General features: G+C 53.1%; 2 protein-coding genes across 2 annotated transcripts in view; one reads left to right on the top strand and one right to left on the bottom strand.

The window, feature by feature from the left end:
* Window positions 1-485: 485 nt before the first annotated feature.
* Window positions 486-1736, top strand: ISLR (immunoglobulin superfamily containing leucine-rich repeat). Its single transcript, XM_009871476.1, has one exon. It carries the CDS (start codon window positions 486-488, stop codon window positions 1734-1736), a length of 1251 nt encoding a protein of 416 aa, XP_009869778.1.
* Window positions 1737-6806: 5070 nt separating this feature from the next.
* The window catches only part of STRA6 (stimulated by retinoic acid 6), a 10152-nt gene continuing 4739 nt past the window's right edge, over window positions 6807-12219 (bottom strand). Inside the window, exons 9-17 of the mRNA XM_009871467.1 lie at window positions 11995-12056; window positions 11538-11718; window positions 10693-10768; window positions 10477-10610; window positions 9180-9297; window positions 8882-8983; window positions 7894-8057; window positions 7287-7424; window positions 6807-6985 (exon numbers count right to left, since the gene is read on the bottom strand). Of these exons, the coding sequence (XP_009869769.1) occupies window positions 6807-6985; window positions 7287-7424; window positions 7894-8057; window positions 8882-8983; window positions 9180-9297; window positions 10477-10610; window positions 10693-10768; window positions 11538-11718; window positions 11995-12056 (1154 nt within the window). The remainder of the gene's footprint in view (window positions 6986-7286; window positions 7425-7893; window positions 8058-8881; window positions 8984-9179; window positions 9298-10476; window positions 10611-10692; window positions 10769-11537; window positions 11719-11994; window positions 12057-12219) is intronic.

Genomic DNA, 12219 nt, shown 5'->3' with positions numbered 1-12219 from the left:
GAGATGGGGGGGTTGGTTTGAGGTCTGAAAGCGTGCTGAAAAAATCTCAAGGGCTCGATGGTTTAGGGGAAGGCTGGTTGTGAAAGAGCTGTGGTTACTCCATTTATCCTAATTCCAGGCTCATCAGAGTGAACTCTGAAGACCCAGCTATTGCTTTTTATCCCAAAACGTGGGGAAACCGCATTTGTGGGGTGGGGTAGGGTATTTCAAAAAAGAGGCATTTTCTACGGCGGGGAAGGAAAGGGTTTAGGGGTAAGTTCCCTACTCATGTAGGCAGTCAAATACTCTGCTTTTGGCAAGGAAATGCCTTCTTCAGATAAGGGGATATTTCAGACAGCCTTTTCCAGCTGAAGCACTGGGGATAATCCCATAGACGCTTCACTCTTCTGCTGCTTCCTCACAGGACTTGGCAAGAAAAAGCAGATCCCTATCTCAGCTCAACCCATCCCGTTCATTCTCCCCCATCTCTGTTCCCAGGAGGAATGATGAGACCCCTGCTCTGCTGCCTGGGGCTGGCCATGCTCCTGGGACCCTGCCTGGCCTGTCCCAGCCCCTGCTCCTGCTCCACCAAGAAGAATGGGCGGCTGTTGGCTGAGTGTGCCTACAAGGATCTCCAGGAGGTACCCAAGGGCTTGTCCTCCAATGTAACCATCCTCACCTTGTCAGTCAACAGGATTGGCTGGTTGGGGCAAGGCTCATTCACTGAGGTTCCTGAAGTGCAATCACTGTGGTTGGGCTACAACCAGATTGGGGTGGTGGAACCAGGGGCTTTTGCTCTGTTAGTGCACCTGAAGAACCTGGACCTGAGCCACAACAAGATTGCAGATTTCCCCTGGCAGGACCTCCGTAACCTCAGTGGTTTGCAGATCCTGAAGATGAACAACAACCGCCTGGCTGGGCTGCCTCGGGATGCTTTCCACTCCTTGAAAGACCTGCGTTCTCTCTGGCTCAACGACAATGAGTTGACCACCTTGGCCGAGGGAACCTTTGACAACTTGCCCTCCCTGTCCCAGCTGCAGATCTTCAACAACCCCTTCAACTGCTCCTGCAAGGTCTTCTGGCTGAAGAAGTGGACTGAGAACACCTCTGTCTCCATCGCCCAGGGAGGATCTACCCTGTGTGTGGCTCCTGGCAGGCTGAAGGGCAGAGCAGTAACAGACATCCCCGACCACCACTGTGTTGCCCCCTCTGTGCAGCTCACCTACCTCTCCAACGTGGACAACACCGTCACGTATGATGGCCTCACCCTGATGCTGCACTGCAGTGTGGCAGGCAACCCCCTACCAGAGATCAGGTGGAAGATCCAGACCTCCAGCCGCCGTGTTGAGATCAGTGGGCCCAATGTGGCACGGGATGGAAACGTTAAGCAGAGCCAAGCGCGCTTCTTGGTCTTCAAAAATGGCACCATGGCCATCCCCAACTTCAGCAAGGAGGATGAAGGCATCTACACTTGCCTCGCTGTCAATGACGTGGGCATGCGGGATGTCTCGGTTAACGTGGCCTTGGCTGGGTCGGAGAATCCAGCTGAAGACCTGCTCCGAGATGATCCCCAAGCCAGCCATCTCGGGGGTCGGAGCTGCTATAAAGGGGATGAAATGGATCTCTCCAGTGGCGGAGAAAAGCTGGTGATCATTTACCACATGCCAAGGGAGTCGAAGAACAGGGCTGGAGGAGTGGTGCCCCAGGTCCTCCTGGGGGTCTTCTTGCTGGCTCTGGGCATCACGCTCTGCTATTAAAAGGGGAGGGGGAAGGAAATGGTGCCTCGGGGGTTCCCCCTCTTTCTGTAGCATTTATCTTCACGTAGTGCCATGCCTTTGCTGAGCTTCTGGGATCTGCAGGTGGTCAGGAGTCAAAGGGGGCCAAGACTCAGGCCCAGGGCTGGTAGTTCAGCCCATCCTTAGATGGGGGTCAGGGTTGGGCTCCATTGGTTGAGAGCTTCAGGCAAGCTCAGGTGATTTAGAGCAGATCCTCACCGTGCTGCCACTTTCCAGATGTTCAAATCTGCCACCTCCTGACTTATCTCCTTCCTGAGACCAAAGTGCAGCTGCAGGATGAAAGTCTACCTTTGACAGGGTGACCATTACCCATCACCAGAGCCTTCCTCCACCCACAGCAGCAAGCTGTGACCAGGAAGGAGGTCTCTTGCAAAGAGAGCCCCATTGGTTCAGCGGTACCAAAGATAACATCCCTGCTGTGACCAGCACCCAGGTTCTTGGCCAGGTGCATCCTTCCTACCCCCAACCTCGTGTGAAGCCCCAGAAGTAGAAGAGCCAGTCCCAGAGTGGGGGAATTGCCTGGCCATGGGGTCTCAGGGCATGTAGCTCTGGTGAACAGAGATGCAGTAGTGCTTTGTGAGCAAGATGGGTGTGGCAGAACACATCAGATGGGGCCACGGGCTTGGCTGAGACCATTTTAGTGGATCAGGAGAAACTTTTCTACAGGCTTCATCCCTGCAGGAGCACAAAGGGCTCCTGCTGGCTGGGTGCTGGGAGCATCCAGGGTGCCTTCACCTTTCCTGCATGTTCCCTGACACCCTCAGCACCTCTCCCAGACGTGACATGGCTGATTTTCCCCATGTGTTGCCTGATCTAGCTGAGAGGTGTCCCTGCCCATGACAGGGAGGTTAGATTAGATTATCTCTAAGGTGCCTTCCAGCCTAGGTCATTCTATGACTCTATGATTCTATGACTTTCCTCCTCCTCGCTTCCCTTTCACTGCTGAAGCCTGCAGTCTGAAATGCTTGGCTGGGCTGGACCCACCGAGCTGTGCTGCTCCAGGTCTGACCCCAGCAGGGAAGGATCGAGCCCAAAGAGACCAAAAGAATTTCCCAGTGCTCCTATCTGACAGGAAACTGAGTAGGAGATGTATAACGGTGCAGGTAAAAGCAATATTGGGAAAACCCAGACAACAAAGAAAAGTTAAACTGACCTATAAGCCATAAACACACTCCTTAAGTGCTTTCGTGCTTCCATGCAAGATGTACATACCGTACACCTGGCTGCCCTGGGGTGCTGGGGGAGCCCTTGTCTCATGGCCGGGGAGGGGCTCAGCATCTCTGTCTCCCCCACTATGAAGCACGGGTGGTCTAGTTCCTGTGCATTCTGCTGGCAGCAGCTGGACAGGCCCCTGCAGCCATCCTCGCCTTATAACTAAAAGCTGTATGGACAGCAATAAATATACTTTCTCCATTTTTTTTTTTTTTTTTAAAAAATACACATATCAGTGGGGGTACTTTCTTTGCAACAAACCTATAAATTCAAATGATTCTGCAGCATCTACATTAGGGTACCCAGAGCTCATCACCAACCCTCCCGGCTAAAGTGGCACCCCTTTCCCCCACCCCCACTGCCCTCCCTAAGCCCTTGCAGTACTGTAGCATCCCCCCACCTCCCCCTTCCAAAGCCCTTTGAGTGCTGCAACAGCTCCCTTCAACGACCCTGAAAAGAAGATGCATTTATAGGGTAAGCAAAACTACCCCCCCACTGCTGCCTGCAGCAGGCAGGAGAAAGCAGCGGTGCCAAATTCAGCTCAAAAGCAACAGTCCCAGAGCCTCAAGCCTCCACACAAGCCCTCCAGCCCCACAATTCAGCTTGCAGGGTAAGGAAAGGGGCAGCTGAGGAGCTGTCGTATGCCAGGACCATCCGGGTACGGCACCGAGGTCTCTGTGATGGTCCCGAGGGAGAAATAGCCCAGAAACAGCCAACAGCTCCTTGCACGAACACAGCTTTTGATGCTAATGAGCCAGGCGCATATTTTTCCCATTACAGGCAGAAAGGGTGGAAAACATTGCAGCCCCAATGAGAGTTTAATTTCATTTCATAAGATACAACATTTAACATCAATTTTATCCCAGACAGAGTCCTCTCCTCCTTGGGAATAGCTGGCTACAGGAGCTTACTCCCACAACGTCAGCTGGTAAAAGGGTTTGGAGCTTTATGGATAAAAAAAATAAAATTTAGGCTCTCAACATGCCCCAAAGCCTCTGCCTGCCTTGCAGAGCTGCTACTCCCCTCCAGCTTTGCTGTTTTGTTACTAGAAAGGTGAATTCCTCTATGTTCACCTGGTTTACTCACAGCATTGAGTAAATGGCAAATTACTAGCAATACTAAGCATTGCTCACTCATAACAAACAGGGCATTCTGCCACACAGCTTCTCGGTTGGATGCTACAGGTGATATCACACTGGGCATCACCACCCTGACCCACCACTATGGCCACCAGCAACTCCGGGAGGCCACAAGCCCCATAGGCTTCTCTCTGTCCCTCACATTTGCAAAGCCATCGCATAACCGAGACCTGAATTTCCATTCCCCATCTGGGCAGTTTTTCATTAAGGGCTGTTTTCAGGCAGAAAAACTCTGTGAACCACCTCACCATCAGTTCAGGCGTTGGTTGGAAAGGACTGGGGGTGCACAGGGGTAGAGCTATCCCATGGCCATACAGATGGTGTTGGAGGGAGGTGGGGGGATGTTAGAGAAGAGGCAAGAAGCCGCCATGAAGAAGCTCAGCCATGAAAAGCTCAGCTCCCCCCCAGGGCACCCTGCTTATGTCAAAGAAGAGAAAGAAAACAATCAAATCAATGAAGCCACCTCCTGTTTTCCTCCTAGGGCTGTCATCTTTAACCTCGGCCTCAGTCTGACGCCTGCCAAGACATCTCCAAGAAGCTCTGGGCAGGGCTGTGTAAACAGAAGCCGAAATCCAGCTCCACCCATGGCCCAGAGCTGCCAAAGATTTGGGGGATTAACCAAAGCTGCCTTCAAAACCCCAGGCTGGAGATGAGCTGGGATGAGCTGCCTGGGCAGCTTTAGGGTATCTCTTCACAGGGTACCAGTGGGCCATCCAGACCCCACCAGCACTGGACCTCTCCCATGCCCAGACCTGCAAACCCAAGCACGCACACTTGCAAAGGCCAGGGTTGGGAAAAACAAAACAAAACAAACAAACAAACAAAAAACCCGAACAAACCAGCAAGACTTGGCCCTTGGGCTCCTGATATCTTAAAAAGAAAATGACTCGGAGCTGCCTCTGGTGCCACTGCTGTCACTCAGGCTTGGTGACAATGTGCTACATGCCAGACAGTAATCAAATACGATTAATCATGTTTGATTAGTGGGCAGTGAATGTGACGGTGTTTGGAGCATCCGAGCGCACAGGGCAGCACCTGCAGGAAGCAGCAGAAGGCAGAGAGCCCCCTCCCTGACCAGAAAATGAGGAAGGTCAGGCTCCTGGGAAAAGAAATGGCTCCCACCCAAGGAGCTTCAAAATTGTGTGAAGATGCCAAGACAACTCCAAGCAAACCCCAAAGCACCGAGCTCAGCCTCATTCACTGCCAACCCACACCAATGGTGCTGCAAGGTCCCCAGCAAGAGGGCATGGGACCTTTGAAAGCCTGTGAAGAGCAGGTCTGCTCACCTCTCAGGAGGTCCCTGGGGAGAGTGGCTCAAACCCCACTGCGCCCAGCAGCTGTGCTTCATGCAGGGTGGGTTGTAAAGGTTCAAAGGTACCTGCTTTAGCAAGGCTGAGGTGCTTGAGGTGGTGTTGAGATGGAAGAGCAAGGAGCCACTAGTACAACTTACCAAGAGCCCTGCTTGCTGCCAGCAGCAGTGGGTTGGTGCTGGGCATCCTTCCAGATAAAGCCAGGGTTTAAGGGACACATCATTGGAAGAGGTGATCCAGCAACACTTCAGACACCTACTTTTGGTTCTTTAGAAACAAAAGGACCTGTTTCATTTCCCATCCCTCATGGGAGCTGTGGTTTAGGGGAGAAACATTTTGATGGGAAAGCCAACTCATCAGATTTGCAGTAAAGTTTCCCTAAGGTGGGGAGGAGGAATCACAGATTTGGTCCCATCACATCCGGGTCAAGCAGATCTACCACAAAGTCACATGGTCAGAGCAAGGTCAGTCCCAACCATCAACTGGAGACACAGCTACGACGGTCCTCATGTCCCTCCTACCAGGTCTGGCTTATTCAGGAACGGCCAAGAGACCAAGCACACCCCAAGCATAGGAATGAGGTATGTGATTTATTAACCTTTCCCGACATGGCACATCCAAGCGAGATGTAAAAATCCTTTCTCTGGAGCTCAGCTCGCTCGGAGGGTCACCAGCCCTGGGGAACCGCTGGGTTTAAACAAAACAGGGAGTGACAGCAAGAGGTAACCAGCGGGATGAGAGTTATGGGGAGCAGAAAACAAAGGGCTCTGCAATTTCACAGTCCAGAGAAGGAGCAGATGGGGATTTTAGCCTTCACAAAACTGAGGAGAAAAAAGTCCCAGGGGGAGCCAGGATCACACCTGAAAGGGAGAAGCTGGGCGTGGGGTTGGCAGTGGGAACCTTCTCTACAGGAAGACCATGACGAGGGGCAGGTAGCTCCTCATGCTCAATCTGGTTGAGCATCCCTCCACGCACACAAATACACATCTTCACCCTCTTTCCTTACTGCCCTGGTGCTGGGGACTTGTGCTTGCCTTGCCACATGTTGGGAAGGCAACTGTTGAGAACTGGTGGGCTCATTGCAGGAGTGACTCCTAAGATGTTTCTGAGGTGCCTGAAGGGTTTAGCTTGGCAAATCAACTGCTCCATCCAGGTCAGGCTTTACCTATAGACCTTGGTAGTGGCTCAGCACAGACATAGGGCTAAAATCTAGCCCTCCCACACATCAGTGGAGAGGGACCGGGAGGCTGGAGAGGTGCAAGAGGTGCCCAAAACTCTTGCCAGTGCAGTAGGAGAGTCAATGGGTGACAGGGATGGGATGGGAGTGTGCACGGGAGGCAGAGAGAGGTGGGGGGCTTCTCTGGAACTTCTCAGGGCTCGGGGGGGCTGAGCTGGGTGCCATTGGCTGTGGGGTCAGAGAGGGCAGTTTTCCGGCAAGCTGTCAGCGAGGGGTTGTTGAGGAGTGTATAGGCCAGCCACCAGCGGGCTCGGCTCTGCTTGAACCTGGCTCTGCTTGGAGGCACCTTCTTGGGCTGCATCAGCTGGATGCCTGAAAGGAGATGGGAAGAGGGGAGGGAAACTATTTCAGCTCCAGTTCCACCTTCATTGAGGCTTCCCAGATGTGATCTGCACCCTGTAGCCCCATCCTGTCCTTGCATGGGCAGGAACCCGGGCAGCTCCTGGGGTGGAGATGACCCCATATCAAGTAGAGGTGGCGTAAAAGCAGAGAAGGCACCACAGCCACAACCTGCAATGGTCCCTTTACCCCAAGGCACCACCAGCATCCTCAGCATCCCAGCAATCTCCCAAGAGGCATGCATCCCCTCCATTTGATGAAGAGAAGGTCTCACCTTCTTCCACATTGCTAGTCTGGAGCCCAGATGGCCGCTCTGGCCTGGCTGGTTGGAGGAGCAGCAAGCAAAAAGCTTTCATCACAGGGTGAGATTGGCTGACCTCGATTTTCAGATAGTGACAGTAAGCGTGATAGCCTGGGGGAACAGAGTAAATGCATGTAGTGGGGCCAGACCTCATGGTTCCCTGCCTCCCTCCTGCCCTGGAGCAAAGGTTATTTGCTGGGCTTCATCTCTGTCCTGCCAGAGCTGCTTTGCCTTCAGAGCTAGAGGCTGAGCTCCACTCCCAAAATCCCAGCAGGAAAAGCAGAGGGAGGGCTGAGGTCCCCTCCTTGCTGCCTTTAGAACAGGAGAGATGAGGATCTGCTGCCCATGGGAATGAGGTCTGGCTGCTGGTGAAGCTCAGAGGACCCCAGAAGGGCATCACCCACCCTTGGAGAAGGGTGAAAAGCAGGACTCATCAGGAGAAGCCACCTGCTCCAGTTGTCCCATCTGCCCATTTCCAAATGCAGGAAGAACCCCAGGCCACATGCCCCAGCAGCTCAATGGTGGGAGAAGGGTCCCATGCTCACAGAGGTGCAGCAAAGGAACCCCTTTTGTGCTTCACCTGGATCGAAGGTCTCTACGCCCCGGATCAGCAGGCTGATGTCCAGCTGGCAGAAGTGGACAGAATTATAAAGTCCAGAAATGACCATTCTCCACACTCCACCCAGGACACCCACCAGAACATTGATGGGGAAGAGCAGGTAGGTGACTATATAGAGAGCTCGCCTGTGGGTGGAGAAGAAAGAGTAAGGAACACAAACACCACGGGACGGGAAGCACAGCCCTTTCCTGCCAGAGAAACCTCCTGCCAAAATAAGCCTTCCAGCCTTCCCTCCCTCCTCGACAGACAAGGTCACCATCTGAGGTGTCTCCATCCCACAGAGAGAAAAAAACACCCTTCCACGCTCTCAGACAGAGTGACCATCAGGATTTCAAAGCTTGGCCTCCAGCACATGTAGGGTCTCCATTTCTCCTTGAAGACTCAGAAATCAGCCAAAGCATGAGCCTGGTGATTTGGGGTGGAGGACACCAGCTCCTGTGGAGGACACCAGCTCCTGTGGAGGCCAAAAAGAGCCTACAGCAGCCTCCTTGCAATGTTGGGCAAGCGATGGAGGGAGTGAAAGTGTCTTGTCTGTACAGAGCAGGACACCTAGATCCATCTGTCATTCAGGTTTTCAGTGTAAGGAAACAGCTAAGGCAGCGATAACATGCACGAGCAAGGGACCACATGTGCTGGCAGCATCTGAGTTGGTCTGGTCAACCCTGAGGGATCTGTGCTTCCTCTGAGGCTTGCAAAAGGGGTGGTGGAGAAAGACACAAACCTTGCCAGCTTCACATCACTGAAATCAAGGCTGTAAATGGACCATGGCCCTTTAAAGCATCTAAAGAGCCTTCTCTGGGAGCATGGAGCCACTTAAACCCCTCAAAGCCCCTTGTGCTCACACAGCGCATGCCACAGCATCAGGTACACATGAAAACCCAAAACAGTCCCATGGTCCTGGACCTTGGGAGGGTCAGCTTTGTCCCCAAGGCCCCCCAGGTGCCCATACCTGTTGGTGAGCTCTTTCCGGAGGGGATGTTGCTCCAGGAATTGGTAGTGAGCAGCTAAATTTTGCACGATGACAGCAACAACCAGGGTCAACCAGAAAGGCCTAGGTGGGAGGGAACAGACAGGTTGGGCACCAAAAATATCCCAAGCGTGAGACACCATCCCAGGCATCAGAAACATCCAGCAAATTTGAAAGAGCCCAAGATAGAGCCTGCCCTTCACAGAGTACCCCAAATCACAGCATGGCCATGGCACCCACTCGGCTCTTCCATCCCTCCCCAAGGGCTGCAAGTGCTCACCACATGTTCTGAATGATTTTGAAAAGGTGCGAGCTTGTGCCGGACTGGAGTGGGATGACGAAGAGGAAGGTAAACGCCACTGAGCAGATGAAGAAAATCACTTGCTGGATGAGGAGACCTGGCAGGGAGATATGAGGAGAGGAACCGTTGTGGGGGACGATGAAGAAGCTGTTCTTGTTCCTGCTCTTATTCCCCAAACCTTTGCTCGTTTGCCGAGCACGACTTTCATTCTAATCCCATAAAAAGCCTGCCTCCCCCGTCTCTGAACACAATGCTCCACACGGGATTTAATTACAAGTTCAGTCTTTCTTATCACTCCCCACATTATCCCCGGTAAAAAGAGCCATCACTTGGGGCTGCAACTATGATGCCTCATCACAAAAATCAACCTGAGCTCTGATTTCTAAGCATCAATTACATCAAGATCAGCAGCAGCTGCAGTTCCTTGTGCTTCACCTCCGCTGCTTCACTTTAAATGACTTGAGACTCAAGATTTTAAAGTCAGGAGGTAGATTCATGGCAGCACAGTGAGATACAGCCAACTCTGCCAGGGAAGCACCCAGTGCTGGGTGGCCAAAGAAAAGCCACTCCTCACTGGTAAATGAGTGCAAGGAGCTCCTAGGGTGCTCCCCAGTTCCTACCTCCACACTAATCTCTACAATCTGCCTGCAAAAGAGATCTGCCTGCCCGAGAGGTGGTCATCAAGGGATCTGGTGGTGCCACCTGTTCTCCCATCACTCCCCTGGACCCTCAAGCTCGACTATCCTGCTTAGCCTTGGGGTGCTGATATGGCTGGGTGTTGACATGTGTCACTGCCCAGAGTCACCTCCTGTGGGGCAGAGAGGCCTTAAAATGTTTCCAGACCATGGCAGGGTGAAGGTTTCTACCCCCTTTGACACCCTCCATCCATCCCTGGGGTGAGGAGCTCTGCCCAGCAGGGAGACCCAGGCTGTGCTGGGGAAGATGCACAACAAGGAGCACCAGAGGAGACAGACAGTCCTTTGCACGACATGCTGTGACTGCTTCTCAAATCAAAATATTTGGGCTTTAGCCAAAACAAGTCATCATTGTCCATACTTCCCCTCCCGTCCCCTTCCATTTTTTTTTTTTTCTTCCCAGCCATTTGGTCCTGCAGAAGGACAGCTTGTGTTTGAGGAAAGAAGAGCAAAAGCCTCGCAGCTGTCCTTTTGCAAAACGGGTCAAGAAAGGGTGAAGAGGTGCTTAAACCTCGAGTAGCCTGAGAAAAGTGGAGGTCCACCACCCATCCGCCCCTCTCCTGCCCCCCAGCGCTCCTTACCCAGGCAGGCAAAAGCCGTCTGGAAGGCAGCAAAGCTCATCCAGCAGACGATGGCTTGTCGGGATGGGCGGAGGATATGGGCTTTGTAGAAAACATCCAGCACAGCTCCTTGGTAAAGAGCCTTCAAGTTGCTCCTGGGAAGAGAGAGACTAGGATCAGCCAGAAGGTCACAAGCTCAGTGATAAGGCCAAGGCCAGAGGAGCGAGGACACGATACCTGTGCATCACCAGTGTCCTCAGGAGCATGGCGCAGGTCAGCAGGCAGCACAGCACCAGTGAACAGATGTAGCAGACTGCGGAGGAGCAGGGCGAGAGGGCTGGGTCAGGGCCGCAGTCAGACCCAGCAATGGGATTTTATCAGAAAATGTATCTCAGGAGCATTGCAGCAGGGGCTGAGTTGTGGGGCTGCATAGATTGTACTCCCCAGCAGGGCACTGTGCATCAGTTTCCCTCCCTAGCCCCTTTGCAGGGGGTGTGAGGTGGTGAGACAGTGAAAGGAAAAGATAAAGACAAGCAGTTAGGCTAGCTCAGTGCTGGAAAAAAGATTGAACAAGCCATGATAAGCAGGCAAAGCAATGGAGAGTGCCTAAGAAGATGCTCTCAGAAAACAGAGGTGCTGTGGGGGAAGGAGGTCTGGCTCAGGAAAAGCCATAAAAAGCCCTCTCTGGGGTTGGTGGCACCCCAAAGTAGTGCCTTGGAGGCGGGTGTCATCCCTGCCATCCTTCCTCCCGTCCCCACCCAAGACTTCCAATTATCTGGGGGCCGAGGGGGCCATCTGCTCAATTTCAGTGCATCTCCAAGCCTGTAGCCACAGGGCAGCATCTGCAGCATGGCTTTGTTGGCTCTCACTGGCTCGGCACGTGGTGGCCTCTTGGAGATGCCTGGCAGGGCATCAGGTCTTTCATGTCTGTGTGGCTGTGGCAGCTGGTTTTTAAGTCCTTCTGGAAGGTGCCTCATCACCAACCAGTTTCCTGGACCATCCTCTGGGTTAGAAATCTTTCTGATGAGTCCTGAAATCCTCCCCAGATCATCTCTCCATGTAGGACCCAGCTGGAAACCCACCTTCCAGTGACCACAGGTAGTACTTGACGGTGTTGAGCTCCTTCTCCATGTCACCCGGGACAGCTGGGTTCTCCGAGGGCACCAAGCCAAACTGGACCAACAATACCACGATGTCTTTTGTCATTCCCGCCCGCACGATCTGGATGGTGGGGACAACGGCTACCAGGAGAAGCAAAGCGACCTGTGAGGGAGAGGCGCCACGTGAGCCCCAGGTCACGGCATCCCCTTGCCGTGCCATCTCCGTAGCTTAAAGACTTAAGGCTGGCTGAGCCCTGGAAAGCACATGGCCAGTTGCTGTGGCTCAGCTGAGGGATGGTAATGCCTTGAGGCATGCTAATACCGTCCCCATAGCCAAAATTGTGGTGTGGCAATGACCTCTGGGCTCCTCTGCCTCAAGAGGACACAGTCAAAAAGACAGGGAGGGGCAATCTGCTTGGCATTTAACCATTGGCATCACCTGGTAGATGGCGATCATGGCCGTGGTTATGGACAGGATGAGCTTCAGTGGGATCTGGAAACCTGTAAGGCAGAATTGGAGGGGTGCAGCAGAGAGGAGCTGGGATATGGGATCCATGTCCCACGAACTATCTCTCAGGACAGCCCCTGCTTCTTCCACAGACAGAGAAGGCAAGGAGCAACTCCCCATATTCCCGGGCTATCCACTAATCATAAGTTTATTCCT

Source organism: Apaloderma vittatum, unplaced genomic scaffold (assembly GCF_000703405.1).
Source record: "Apaloderma vittatum isolate BGI_N311 unplaced genomic scaffold, ASM70340v1 scaffold27460, whole genome shotgun sequence".
NCBI lineage: Eukaryota > Metazoa > Chordata > Aves > Trogoniformes > Trogonidae > Apaloderma > Apaloderma vittatum.
This window is presented reverse-complemented; position numbering and strand designations above follow the sequence as displayed.

Excerpts from the sequence above, each read along its gene's own strand:
- ISLR (XM_009871476.1), top strand. The coding sequence starts at position 486 with ATGAGACCCCTGCTCTGCTGCCTGGGGCTGGCCATGCTCCTGGGACCC.